The sequence below is a fragment of the Sinocyclocheilus rhinocerous genome, unplaced genomic scaffold (genome assembly GCF_001515625.1).
Source record: "Sinocyclocheilus rhinocerous isolate Xijiao unplaced genomic scaffold, SAMN03320098_v1.1 scaffold366, whole genome shotgun sequence".
NCBI lineage: Eukaryota > Metazoa > Chordata > Actinopteri > Cypriniformes > Cyprinidae > Sinocyclocheilus > Sinocyclocheilus rhinocerous.
In genome coordinates, this window is record NW_015660877.1 from 950,906 (window position 1) to 966,585 (window position 15,680).

At 36.6% G+C, this 15,680-nt stretch overlaps 1 protein-coding gene across 1 annotated transcript; it reads left to right on the plus strand.

Annotated features, from left to right (window-relative positions):
- The first annotated feature begins 1,883 nt into the window (after positions 1-1,883).
- On the plus strand, positions 1,884-14,820 carry LOC107725445 (isoaspartyl peptidase/L-asparaginase-like). The gene is made up of 7 exons (XM_016534689.1): positions 1,884-1,946; positions 3,131-3,330; positions 4,112-4,254; positions 7,608-7,765; positions 11,362-11,480; positions 11,689-11,799; positions 14,611-14,820. The coding sequence occupies exons 2-7, from the start codon at positions 3,144-3,146 to the stop codon at positions 14,814-14,816; spliced, it is 924 nt and encodes a 307-aa protein (XP_016390175.1). The 5' UTR covers positions 1,884-1,946; positions 3,131-3,143; the 3' UTR covers positions 14,817-14,820.
- Positions 14,821-15,680: the final 860 nt, after the last annotated feature.

A 15,680-nucleotide genomic window follows, 5' to 3' on the forward strand; every position in this document is an offset into this window, starting at 1 on the left:
TTATTCCCAAGAGCTCCTGTATATCTAACTTCTCATAGTCAGAAGAAATACTTCATTTTAATTCCTCAGAATAAAATGCAGCCAACAACCAGACAAGTAAACACGGTCTGGTGTGATAAGATTCATTTCAAACCGAAAATTATGTAATGCACGCGTTGCCTCGGCAGCGCGCGAGCCGCTCGTTCACACAAACAGTATCGAGAGCGGAGCACTTAACAGCGGGTAAAGCACAATCAGCCCCCTCTCTTTTTCCCGAGAGCTGACTGCGCGAGCTCCGCTCCACAGTAAAGCTGCTCATTATAATATTAGGCATAATATGCTTGTGCAACTGGCACCCTCCATATCAACTTCCTCGGAGGAAGACAGGCGGAGCACACACAGAGCGCTTGCTGAATGAAAAAAAGCTGACGCCGGTTCCACCGCACCTGCTTTTATAGCTTCCTGGTCGCAACGTCACCCGCCCATGAAGTCTCGCCCATCTACTGGACTGATTTCTTATGTGATTCAGAGCATGGTCACGCTGGAGGCATTCCCAAAGCGTTTTCTGACGCAGCTCGAGTTCCTGAAATTAATAAACACTGAACTGACTCAAGCTGAATAATGACACTACTGTCTTCAGTAGAGCTTATTACCACTGAACTGAACTGGTTTCATAATGAATTAACTTTACACAGTTATTAAACTGAACTGAACCAACATTGAACTGACTGGAGCTGAATAATGACACTATTGTCTTGCTACAACTGATTAGCAGAATTTTGGATCAACCTCATTTTTAAAGTTTGCATCATTGATTCTGTTACTTTCCTGTTTGATTCTCTGAAGCTGATTTGAAACATCTCTACTGTATAAAGCATATATATATATATATATATATATATAAGTTGACTTCACTTGAATATCACACCAAAATGGAATGTTTCCTGATGGACTAGATCTGAGGACAGAAAATATATACAGTAATAATGTTATTTTTCCCTACCAGACTTCGTTCAACTCCACTGCATTTTCTTAACATCAACAGTTTGAATATTACCAAGGTCCTGTAACTCATTGTTTTAATCACTGGTTATTTCTAAAATGTGTAAGATCTGGGTTTCATGCTTACTTGCAATATGTTAACAACTTTGAAATGTTCCTTCCAACTTTTCAAACTTCTGCCCTGCTTGAGTCTACAACAATGTGCAAAAGAAATTTGTGAATTAGCAATATATAGTAGGTCAATATTTTACATCAGCCCTTCATTAGAAGTCCCAGACCAGACTTGGCTTTTGTCCAGAATATTATGCAACACAACAACACAATAAAAGACAGGCAGATAACGTTCTAGGTTAAAAAAATCTACTTGGTCCTCCTAAGAACAGATACTGCAAAGGACTTGCAGCCAGTGAAGATTTTGCTTAATCCAGAAAACAGTGAGTACACATTTAATTTAATATTTAAGTGTTCGTAGTAATTAGGGAAAAAAGAGACTGGTCATGCATATGAATTAACACAGGCTAGTTCCGGTCTATTGTTATTATGTAACGGTTTACCGGTTTAACTCTTCGTTGTACGTTTTTTTTAATAATGTTAATTGTTGAACTTTAAAGTAATGTCATGGCTATAATGAACACTGACGTTTGTTCTATATTGTTTGGTCAAGTTAAAGTGCTAGATTTGACTGATTCACGGTCGCACTAATCAATGAATTGAATGGACCCTTTGTGTAAAGTTAAACTAAAGTACGATATAACTAGTGCGTTTAGCTAATAGGGCTACTGCCCTACAAAGGCGAACCACAGCAACTGCTTATACAGTTAAACTGAAAAAGTGACTCTGGATCGTTTTTTAATTATTTTTCACAAAGTTGAGGGAAAAGCCGTCTGTCACAGGAAAGATCGGTGAGAGACCTAATTTAATTTGTTTTATCAACCCAGCGCTTTGCCTTTGCAAGATATTGTACGGTAAGCACGTGCCGTTTCTAGACCATTGACAATACGCTGACAGTCCAGTTTCCATATGACTGGAGCACAGTTACAAATGTCCTTATCGTTTACCAAAGTCCACCAGTATTTTCTCAATGTCATATTCTTGTTTTCTTTTTAATTTGTTGATCAATACAGCGCCACTCTCAGTTTCTGTTTCGTTTTACAGTCCAGCTAATTTGAATAGAACTAAAATATGCCGCTGCATAGGCTTTTTCATCTGGCAAATATCTATATAGTGTTATATCAGGCAAATGTGTATATGTTATGTTTAAGTACAAAAAGTAAAACTTACTGGTCGGGCTCGAGTCAAGATATGGTCATTGGCGCACATAAACTCGTGTAAGCCTATTTACCATGACGATAATAACACGCATAACAAAAATCACATAAATATCTTGTAAGTGACTTACCAGCATTTTCCGCTAAAATGGCAAAGAACACTGTAAAATATTGTCATTTCTAGCGGGTTTCTAGTGGTTTGTCTGTTTTCTGAACACAGTCTAAGCAGTAGCCTATTAAAAAGCATAACTTTAAAAGATAAAAAAAGAATGAGGGAGAAATGAATTTTGAATAATTTGCCACAATTATGTGAATATTAAGTAATCTAATCATTAAAAAAGTAACTCTAGTCTGCTGCTGCTATAATTGTGAAGTGAAAATTTTATTTCCTTCAAACTGTAGAAGTAGCTAAAGCATTCAGAATCTTTGTGCATGTTTACTTTCTTTTTAATAACATTTATGGTTGTGACAGCTTTATTGTAGAAACTATAAAAACAACAGCATATTGGTCAAGACCCTGGTTACTATGGTACATTTTTGTAGTGGTCTTCATTTAGTCATGGCATGCTTCTGGTTAGCAAAACATATGAAAGTTGTTTCAGGTAAACCAAATGGAATTGCTCCTTTCATCTCTCAAGCCCTCACTTTAATGGAGCTTGAGTAAACATGACAGGAGCCTGAAAACCTGCTTCCTGTAAACAACCCCAGACACCCTTCTCATTGAGATGAGCTGTGAAAGTTGCATTTACCCTCTCTGTCAGTGTTCATCTGAATAAATTACACAGCTCAGTACAGTCCAAGGGCAATATATTAAAATGTGCTAGCTCTCAGTAATATCCTCCCTCCTGACAGCACACGCACATTTGTTTCCTCGGGGCTAGAGGAAGACCGAGGATGAAGACTGTGATTGTGGTGCATGGTGGAGCTTGGGCCATCCCAGACATGTTAGCCAAAGCATCCGTGGCTGGAGTCAAGAATGCTGCGTGGGCAGGCGATGCTGTTCTTAAGAATGGTGGGAGTGCAATTGACGCTGTAGAAAAAGCTGTGAGGTCTTTGGAAGATGACCCAACTTTTGATGCAGGTATAATACATATACAGTATATACTGATATTATTTATTTTTAATATTTTTATATACATTTTTGCTCTTTGACCTTGACTTTTGCTATTAAAGATTTAAAGCAGAGGAAGTGCAGATTCAGTAGTTCATCTAAGCTCTGAGTGGGACAGTATTTCAGCTCACACCCATGACACTTTGTTAATGACCATCTTGAGAGTAAGGTGAGAGGTTCTCAAATAATTATCAGATTACAAGGAGGAAAGCAGGGTAAAACAAGACACTTCATTAACACACCCGGCCTGTCGGTGCCAATCTCATTTGTGATGGCTAACTGCCACCATAAGCGAAATGGCTAATCCTCCTCATATCAGAGCTGCACATTCAGTGCCTCATCAGGATCATTTTATACACTGGGGAAGCCAGAGGCACAGACTGATCAATAGATGACTATGCAATCCTGTTTGGAGTTTTAAGAGGTAGACATCAGAGTGGATAACAGTCTGGAGTATGTCAGGGTGTCACAACAGAGATAAGAATGAGATATCTGTGTGAGTGTATTACTCCAGAACCTATATACACTGAAAAAAATTATGCTTCGGAACAACTTAAAAAAATACTCTAATTTGTTACAGCCAAATTAGTTTAGTTTTAATTAGTTTTTCTAAAATTATATTTATGGATTGGTTCAACCCTAACATTGAAGGTCTGTCTGTCTGTCTATCACTTTTTACGGGAAGTGTCATATGAAATGTGACATCTTTGTACACATGTGGACTTTCAGAATTGGAATTTTTCTTGCGTAGGTCATGGTGCAGTGCTGAATATTGATGGAGAGGTGGAGCTGGACAGTATCATCATGGATGGGGAAACACTTGCCACTGGAGCTGTGGCCTCTGTGAGAAACATCGCTAACCCTGTTAGTCTTGCTCGTGCTGTAATGGAAAAGGTATACTTTTCTTCTCAAATAGCTTCAGAATTATTATTTTTTTGGGAATAGAGTTCTCTCCGGTGAATATGTACCCCGTTTAATTCAAGCCATTTCTCGCTAAGCAAATATATAACTGAAGGGGATTTTTTTAATATAGGGGACGTGATACAGAAATTGAATTTCCGACAAAATTCTGTAAATTTTAGATATGACACTGCAATACATAAATCCAAATTCAACATCCTTTCTTCAATCATAAAGGCTTATTTAATTTCATTTTCCAATAAAGACTTGTGTGACTCAGTAATTTCCCATTGTAAGAGTCACATGGTTGCTATAAAATATGTCCAGTATAGATTTATATCTAAAACTGACATTCACACTGGATAAGGAAATGAGGAGAGACCTAGCTCTTGATACCTGTGCTTATCAAGGAGGACTATGTGGATCACTTTGAAGATTTATTGTAAAACCCAGAATTGGGTGGATATACCCATTTTTTAAATTCTTAGATTAAACGACCAAAAAAGCCATGGTATTGACTTCAAAGGTGAAATTATATGACACCTTAGATTCAGGATTTTCCCTTGCCTGCAAAGGTTTAGCTTGTCTTTATTTCCAGCTGCTTTGTAATGACAGGCTCAAAGGGAAATAAATGCTGGCTGATTTTCAGATTGATTTCAATCGGTGCTCTTTGTAATGACAAGCTGCGTTTACACTTGGCGTTAACATTCGATCACTGTGATCTGATCAAGCAGATCGGATCATCAGTCAATCAGGACACGGCGCGTTTACACTTGGCAACATCAGCTGACTTTTCGATCTGGATAACCAATCGGATCTGTATTTCCCGCGAAATATTTAAATAAGTCTGCGGTGCAACGTCGACCTGAAGTGGTGGGTTTTCTTTTGAAAACTATTTTCAGTCGCGGGAAATTTTACAAATCAAAAGTCTCACTAGCTCTCTGTTCTTCTGAGAGTTCGGGACAGAGGGGGCGGTGTTTTGCGTGATGTCGACCTGCGAATGCAGACACGATGGCTGGATTGCGTTTACGTTACACAGAGATCCGATCACAATGCGTCCTGGATACCTCTGGACCAGGACACGCTGATTGGATAACATTCCGATCAGAAGCGCGTTTACACTTGTCTTTTCAACGTGTATGTGGACAACATCCGGATACAGGTTGCGTGTAAACGCAGCCTAAGTTAGTTATCACAACAAAACCTGCATTTAAACAATATATTAAAGGCTTTTCAGCTAAATTAAAAAAAGTAAAATAATGAAACAAAAATTTGTGAATCTGCAACACAGTAGCATCAGTTCATCATGGCAAGATCGAAAGAGTCATTCAGTCTTACAATATCACATTACAACAACAACATAAAATCAAATCCTGCACATTCAATCCTGACCACATCAACAGGCATATTTTAACAGCAAGCAGCCTACATAAAAGAGATCTGCTCAAGATACCTTTATCTGTTATTTTAAGGGCAGTTCACATTTAGTTGTATTGAGGCCCATTGACACCAAGACCGATAACTATATAATGATTAGCATCCACAACATCAGCCTATAACGTTGTTTTTAAACAACTATAGTTATGTAATCTGCTGCTTTAAATGCTCAACCTCTTTAAATTGGGTGGATTCTGATTGGCTGTCAATGTTTTTATCTTTCTTCAGCTGGAAACAAACCATTCAGAAAGTGACTCCAACGATGTTGTTCTTCTCATTGTCGTTATAGCTGTGGTTTGGACTTCCTTATTCTCACAGAATAACAATTATTAAAACTTAATAGTTAAAATTAATGTTATAGTATATAATTCTGGGTGTGAATAGGCCTTTAGCAATGCACCTTTTTCTACAACGACGCCTGTATACAGTAACCTCTGTGATATTTGTCTGGAGGTAGAATTATTTTCTGTATGCCATTACACCATTAACTAACAGCATCAGGCTTAAAAAAATAACCACACACAGAAAAATAATTGTTAATATTTACATAGCCTTGGTCATAATCTCTCAGCTGCTGTTATATGAATGCAGTAGTAGATATATAATATATGTCAAAGACATTAACATTTTCCCTTTCACCAAAGTTCACCTTGCGAGGCATTGGACATGGAGGAAACAAAACCCAAAGAATACATGATAATTGATTAGTTGCAGCACCTGTCTTGACTGCCCCAAAAGACCTTGGCCTTACAGTGGATTGGCAGATCTATTTAATAGCCAGTATTAAAAATTCATCAAGTCTTGATCAATGCTGCGATCAAGCTTCACTGACCTCATGCTCTTGCTTTGCGATCTAAAATGCACAGTATTTGACAAAGAAATATGACATTAATAACCACGTTAATATTTAAAAGTTTCCTAAACCAGAGTTATGGTTTAATCCATTGAGATGTTGTACAGAAAGTCACACAGAGAAATAAAATTATAGACAGCAGAGTATTGTCTCAATAAATAATTGCAGTTCCACATGGAGATGTGGACAGTAAATATGAAAATAATTTCTTTTTGTTGGAGTGTTTATGTGGAAGATATAACACAGCACATCCAAGGGAATCAGAATGCAACAGATAGACTACTACTGATTTAGTCAGAACAAAGAACTAACCATGTAAGACATTTAACAATTTAAGGCTGTAAACCTGTCAAACAAGGCCTAAGGGCCCATCTCAATTTGCATCATCTGTATAAAGGCACTGCAATAAATTTGCTATAAAGATGTTTTGTAGACCAACCCTGAGGGTAATACGCCTTGGGTTCCCTCTGGAATATCAAATGGATTTTTACACTCAATTATACCGTAGTCAACTGAATTTTTCATTTATGAGTAAGGTCTGTGGTTGACATTACATGACAAGACTTTCAGGTTCTGTTCAGTAACAAAAATGTCATACTTAAAACATGACATTTTAAAGGGAAACCATAGCTTGAAACAAGCTAGTATGTAATCTGCTTGCTAAGTCGTGACATATCAAATACTGTTTCCGGGTTCAAGCTGTCTACTCTGTTTCAAGTGAGAATACTGTCTCAACAGCTGTTTATGAGAACAAACTTTTAGAAACTCATGATGTACACTACTGGCTCACGGCGTCCAAGACACCAATATTTTAACAACTGATGAAAAAAATAAATCACTGTCTGTTCGACTGAGATTTCAACATGAAAGTTAAGATCGTGATTTTTCTGTAGTGGTAGCACACCATTAGTGAATACTAGCACCGTTTCTTGTTTCCTTTTGCGATCTGAAGGAGCGTTTGGACCCGGGAACGGTGACACATGATGTCAGACTGGATAGAGTAAACATTTAGACTACTAATCATCTCTTTAAACCCTTTTTTGTGGTTTTTACTCAGACAGATCATGTCATGTTGACAGATAGAGGAGCGAGCATGTTTGCGGAGCGCATTGGTATTCCAGTAGCTGATGATTTAGTGACTGAGCTGGAACGTAAAGACTGGGAACAAAGCAGTAGCTATCCTGTCGGAGTCGAAAAATTCTTCAACACACAATGGTGGGTAATTTTGTCAATTTTGTGCTTTGAGATGTTTTTAATAGTTCCCGTTTTCTTGACATATTTCATTTCAGACACTGATTTTGACGACTGTACTTTTGAAGTAAATTGTCAACAGCATCTTTGGAAAGATATGTTTTGTGTGCTTGCAGGGAAAGCATTTGGTGTTGCTTGAATAATTTATCTTTCAACTATCATGAAAAAAAACTAAAGGATGAAAATCTAGAGTTTAAAAAGTGGCTCTTCTTGGCATTGAGGCAATGGGCTGAGAATGGCAGCATATTGACGTGCTGGCCTGCACAGAACTCAGGTCATTCCCTGAGGACTTAGGCAGTGCAGTTAGAGCTGTGTGGGCTCCAGCAAAGCAGCCTTACCTGCCACCTCCACTTCCCCAGGCTGAGTGTTGAGTAGTAGTGGAGTCAGGGCCATGGCAGGGTGTAACCTCAGCCCCCGAGGGAGTCTGTAAAAATAGTGCTGTGGAGGTGCTAAGTGACAGTTGGCTGAGCTACTGCCTTTCATCCCGCCCCGCTGTGGCTTCATTATTGATAGCCTCCCTCTGCTCGCCCTGTACTACCATCACTGGGCTTTTTAACACACAGGCCCTAGAACTCAATTACCCTCCACCTTTATTTAGGTGATTACATGGCCTACCTCTGCCCTTCTGGTCTGACCACGCTTTTATAATACAACAGTCACCGATGTGCCTGTACTTCCCATTCACAGCATATTGATCAAAACAGATTTAAGTATTGGATAAATCTCAGTCATGTAATAAATATGGATACCACTATTCAGGGTCAAAATGCAGTTTGAAAAAGTATGTATGAAAAAAATAGAATAGAGAGCAATGGTAGAGTTCAAAAAATGAAAATTCCATTCACTTTTTTCATTTCAATGAAAACTTGCCTATCCTAGACTTAATGTGTGCAACGAGGTTGTTAATCAATTATATATATCAAGCATAGCATTAGTTCTGGCAGGTCACGTCAGTCAAGCTCGCATCAGCTGACTCTTAACTAATCCACGTCTACCTATAGAAATTTGATGCCTATATTACTTCCTTATATAAGGTTCATTCAGTATTATTCAGCAGCTCGGGAGCTTATTACCCTCCTCCATCCCCAGCTCCTCCTTTCATCCACAGTCAGGACTTGACATTCAACATTCCTAGTTGAGTCCGATCCTTTTATCCCGAATTATGTTGTTACATTAAATTGTCATTAAGAACATTAATGATATCGGGGGTTATTGCTGCTCTCCCTGCTCTTATCAATGCTAGGCTCTGAGGTTTTGCCCAGAAAAGAACCATACTGCCAGTCCACACTGTATGTTAATTGTCAATCATATTTGACAATAGTGGTCCTGACAGAAATGCTTTTATTGAAGCCATCATTCTGCAATATTTAAAATTATTTATTTATTTTTAAATAATTGTGTTCAATGATGGAATTCCTGGTAAAAACTGCATTACCCATGATTCTGCAAAGAAATGTACACCACCAATAAGATAATTAAAACTGTCAAAATGCCCTAAAATAATTCTTTAACACCTGCCCACTTCCATAAAGCACTTAGAATGACATAATAGAGGCAGACTCCCTACACTTTTAAATACTTATATATTTGTATGTATAAGCATGTTTTGCAATAAATGTAAAACTTGCTTCTATATACACAATCAACATGTTTAAATCAAGAGTTATCTTTATCCATCATTTTTATTTTGTCATTTGCAATGCTTCATAGGATTGTAGTTATTTTCTTCATGGAAGCTAAGTATGCAGTCTTGTACCTTTCACATCAAAGTTCATAATGTTTTGATTCACCTCATAGCTAGTTCATGGTTTCTAACTCTTTAACAAAGACTTTTTAAAAATCCCATGGGAAAAAATGAATAGGCCTGAAAAATGAATCAGCCTACAAATGGCTTACTTGCTGCTGTCTATGAATATTAAGATAGAATAGGAAAACGATTTTTAATATTGAAAAACTGACACTAATACAGTAAATGGAAGCCCTTTTCTATCTCAGAATTTAAAAAAAATTTACTGTAACTTTATATATTTCATGCTATGTGACTTTAATTTGCTCAATTGCAACTTTGTTTGTCAAATTTCACAATGTGAATTTTTATTTCACAATGTGATTTTATGTTTTGCAATATGACTTCTTGGATATTTGAACTGTGGTTTTATAACTCACAATAGGACTTTTCAAATCACATTGTGACTGTATCTTAACAGCGTGACTGTCCCACAGTGTGTGACTTTTTTCGCATTTTAAACTTCATCTCACAATTACCATTTTTATTTTTGACTTTCAGGTAGAAACAAGCTTCCATATACATCTGCTTTAAATGCATACTGTCATTTAGTTTTTGCGATTAGTATGTAGAAAATACATTTACAACAAAAAGTTAAGACAACCACCTGTTCTTCTTAATGAGAACTCTAAACTTCTATTCCAATATCTGCACACTTCATTAGGCTGTTTATGGATGTGTGAAGATTTACTGCAAAACTCTGTGATCACTTTGAAGTGTGAAATACAGTCCACCGTCAAGCTGCTTTTAAAAGCTGTTTTCAACTAAACCGATGAGCAAGATCCAGGCATCGCCGGTGATTTAAAAGAGCAATCAAGCGCCTGCCAAAAATGATTGATGCCTCAAATCTGGAACCTGACAAGTGATTCTTCGCCAGCTGCTTCAGACAAATATTCTCCACGAGGACCACGTTTGCTCTCCCATTTCTGGGAGAATGACATGGAGGCTGTTTTCTTTAATTTCACCTTGAACCATTGTCCTCCGTGCCGCTTCAAACTCATAACACACGCTTGTTTTCCACAGCACTGCTGCCTTAATCAGAGTTTCATGGGATATGAAGCCTGTGAAATACTATGGTCTCTGTTCATCCCACATTCTGCTCTCTATTCTATTTCCTTTCAAGTGAACTGGCAGGGAAGACTGATGTGCGCATCATAAGAATTGTGATTTGTTTTTGTTTTTTTGTTTTTTTGAAGAACAATCCATACTTTTTCATGTGTGTCTACAGAAATATCACAACTGATACAACACTTTCCCTGCAATCTCTCTGAGTGTACTTTGCTAGACTAGCGGCTGTGATTCAGAGTGGCGAAGGGCACTTATTCTCGCTCTCTTGCTTTGTTGAAAGGCAGATGAAGATGAGTCCATTTCGAGTGTGCTGGCACTCTTAAAAGCATCTGTGAGGTTGTCATTAGCACCATCCCTTTCAAACATCACCAGAACAGTGCAACATGCATTTTTTTGGACTGAGAATCACATTGGAAACAAAAGTAATTGCACAGAGGCTATATTTGGAAGGGAGTTTGAGGCTTTTATCCAGTAGATTATGACTGCAGCGTATTAAGTTGAATTCCGGGGCAAAAGTCTGTCTGATGAAGAGGAACTAAGCTAGAAGCACATCTCTGAGTGTGATGAATAATAATTCTGCCTCTTCAAAGCACCTTTTGAAAATGCCATGTCTGAGACCATAAAATTACAGATCTGAGGGGAAAAAAAATCTCAGTGCTAATCTTTATTATTCAAGGTTATAGAACTTTTTTTTCCATAATTACAGGGGCCATGATACGGTCGGAGCAGTGGCTCTGGACTCTTTGGGTAATGTGGCGTGCGCTACATCCACCGGAGGAATCAGAAACAAAATGGTGGGAAGAGTCGGAGATTCTCCTATTATAGGTGAGTCGGATCAGAGATAGAGGACAGAGATAATCTCAGTGTCACACCAACATTCATTTTGAAGCAGTGTCTCGGTTGAATGAACCATTTCGGTTTGAAGGTGTCAGCTCTGATCAATACTCAATTGTCAGAGTGTTTTCTCCCGAGGTAACACACATTAACGTCTCATCCACTCTGCCTGTGCTGCTGTCTTTTCCTGTGCGATAAGGATCTGGTGGATATGCAGACAATAGAAGTGGCGCGGTCTCTTGTACTGGTCACGGAGAGTCTATTCTCAAAGTCACCTTAGCCAGATTAATCCTCTTTCAGATGGAGCAAGGTATGAGACTTTTACACTAATCCTGATGAGTGTGTGAGTGTGCATGCACACTCGTTTACATTTAAGGGGAACAAAAGTGTCCATATTTGCTTAATTAATTTTTGTTTTTTAATGGATTTATTTTTTTTTTTTTTTTTTTAAAAGTACCTTTCAAAACTGCCTTTCAAACGTTTGGAAGATTTTTTTAAACCAAATGAATACTTTCATACAGCAAGGATGCATGTGGCAAAGACATACTGTTACAAAAAAAAAAAATCAGTTTCAAATAAATGTGTTTTTAATCGTCTATTCATAAATGAATCCAAATGTGTCATGGTTTCCACAAAAATATCAAGTAGCACAACTGTTTTTAACATTGATAATAATAAGAAATGTTTCTTGAGCAGCAGATTAGCATATTAGAATGATTTCTGAAGGATCATGTGACACTGAAGACTGGAGTAATGACTGCTGAAAATGCAGTTTTGCCACCACAGGAATAAATTACATTTTAAAATATATTGGAAAAGAAAATAGTTATTTTAAATTGTAATATTTCACAATATTTTTTTACGTTCTTGTTAATTAAATAATTGCAGCCTTGGTGAACAAAAGACTTCTTTAAAATAATAAAAAAAAATAATATCAAAATCACACAGACCCCAGAACAGTATGTATTTGTTCATTTAGTTAGATGATGCATAAAATGACTGTTTTCTATAGATTTTTAGATTAACATTAATATTAATGTATAAGAGAACATGTATATTTTAGGTCCTTCACTATTTAATCATATTTGAATTGGTCCTGAAGTGTGATAAATGAATTTACAGCATAAATATCTCCATATCAAGACAGAGGTCATAAAAGCTGCATGCATTACACTTATATAAGAATGATACAAATTCAAATTAAAACAGGTGTAGGTGGAGTGTAGCATGTCATGCTGATGCCAATTATAATACTTACAATAAATATAATCCTTATTTTTCAAAGTCCGGTCAGGTTAATCAATATCACAGAATTACAAATTACATAAAAATACAATTATTCAATCAAAGCTAAATAAGATTTAATTTTCAGTATTTTCTTGTATATTTTGAATGAAAAATTATCATCACCCATTTGTTTTTTTCCCTGCTATGTCTTCCCCTTTGTTTGTGTTTTTACTCTTATGCAATTTGTGTTCATATTGTTTTGGCTTGCAAGGTCTCGATCATCTCTACCCCTATACCCTCACCCACATGTTGATATTATTATCAGATTTTGTATAACCAAGCAGAATGAATGTCAAACCGCACAAAAATCGGATGCTGCTGTTGCCAGTCATTTTAATTGGTGTGTGTGTGTGTGTGTGTGAGAGAGAGAGGCAAGAAGGATCGGATGTGCTGCCACAGTAGGCAGATGATAATGAGGAGTGTTTTTGTCTGAGGAAAGAGTGTGAAGGGTCAGCAGCCTATTGTTTGCTTTGGCATTCTGTGGCAGTGATGCTGCAAGCACAACCATTCTGTTTTTATATACCAGTTCATTGTTTTATCAATTATTGGGCTTGCCATTAGGGTCTCAACTATTTGTTTAACATTTGTGTATTGTTGATTAGTGTGATCAATTCATTTGGGGTTTTAAAAATATTTTTATTAACACTGCAAGTTATTGGTACCATTGGCACTACTTATAATATTAATAAATATGATGAACATAAAAGCTTTAATAGTTGGCTAGAGGCCCATGTGTCCCCAGTTAAAGCAAGAAAATGAATTCACTGCTCTGAAGAACAAGAAACAGGACACAAAGAGATGGATGAAAGAGAATTACAAATAGACATTACAACTAAACACAGTACGTCCGTATAGAAAAAAAGCAAACTCACAATGCAAATGTAATTAATAATAAAAATTCTAATGCTATTAAAAATTGGAAAAATGTAATATTGTTGCAGTGTTTGTCTTGTTGTTTTCTATGTTGGGCTACTAAGACTGCAATACTAAGACGGAATGAGAAAACCATGAGAGCAACATATATTGTTCACTGTGTGACCTGGAAAGGGTCACTAAGGACACATACACTGTAGGTGCAGTATTTCATCATACGGCACACAGAGATCAAATGCTCTTGATTTTTTTTCTGTTGTGCTGGAAAATACTAGAAAAATACAAGCACAATAGAAAATGTTGTGAAGTTGAATGAACATATGTACACTACTTTTTAAAAGTTTGGGGTTGGTAAGTTTTGTTTTTATGTTTTTGATGCTCACCAATCAAAAATACATTAAAACAGTGATGTTGTGAAATATTATTACAATTTAAAATTGGCCTACCTGTTTTCTCTGTTAAAATGATTTAAAAGATCATTTGTGAGGGCAAAGCTGAATTTTTAGCATCATTACTCCAGTCTTCAGTGTCACACGATCCTTCAGAAATCATTCTAATATGCTGATTTGCTGCTCCAGAAACATTTCTTATTACCAGTGTTGTGCTGTTTAATATTTTTGTGGAAACATTTGTGATTACTAGAAAGTTGAGAAGAACGGCATTTATTTGAACTAGATCTTTGGTAACAATTCTGTCACTTTTGAGCAATTTAATGCATCCTTGCTAAATAAACGTATTAAGGGCTGACAATGTGTTGCCATATTAATAGATGTTTACAGCCTTATTTAACCTTAAAGATTTTAGAATCCCTATCATTTTATTTATGCAGTTCACATTGTGCAACACTGACCGGAAATGCTTCTGACGAAGTACTGTAAAAATACATGGTCAACTGATGGCAGCCAGATAAACTGACTGCTAACGGTATCACATACTTGAGCGTTTCCTTTGTGAAATGCAGGGAAATCAGCCACAGCCGCCGCTGAAGCCTCACTTCAGTACATGGGAGAGAGAGTGAAGGGATGCGGAGGAGCTATTGTTGTGTCCTCCACAGGGGACTGGGCCGCCAGCTTCACCACACCACGCATGGCTTGGGCCTCCATTAAAGAGGACGTCCTGCACTACGGGTTAAATCCCAAAGAAGATTTCACAGAGAGGCTGAAATGATAACATTATACTTTAATTGTATTTTCATTCATTATTATGAATTTCTTAAATCTTTCAGCTAGTTAATTTATTTTGCTAGATTCTATCAGTTTCTTATGTGATTAACTGTATCCTTTATACAAATCTAAAAGTTATTGTTCATCAATAGTAAGCTGTTTCTCGTATAAAGAAAGAAAACAAATACTCCTCTCCACAGGTTCTGACAAGGTTAAACTAACAGTTAATGAATGATGATTAATTGATTCAAAAAATAAAAATGTTAAGAAGGTGAAAACATTGTACATTTTAGTAACTTTAGTAGCTAGATTACTGTACATACAATATATAATAACATTTATGCAGGTTGTCCCTACTGTTTCCTCAGTGAACAAACAATAGAAACACAATATGGTGTTAAGTGACTAAATGAAGAATTCTCAAAGAGTTCTGATAAGCTTAACGAATAATTACTGAATAATGATAAGAGTTATCATTAGTTAATGGCATCATTGTATGAAATGTATTCACAAATGACATCTGAATACGTCATAAACTGTATTCAGTAAGATAGGAAGACAGATGGAAAATATAACAAAATCAGCATATTAAATTAACCAAATACTGTACATTTGTTTTCATTACATTTGTGGAATTCAACATTATTAAAGATGAATCTTACCACTTCATGTCTTCAATCGCTTCATTTCAGGTTTTTATGTGAAGGCTAATTGGTGGATCTGGAGGATAAAATGATTGTTTCTTAAAAAAAAAAAAAAGATCACAATGTTCCTGCTGATTTGTGAAAAATATCCTTGATTTTTTTGTTTGCTTCTTTTAGTTTGTGAATACAGCAGTGATGATATTATAAAATGGAAATGAGGGAAC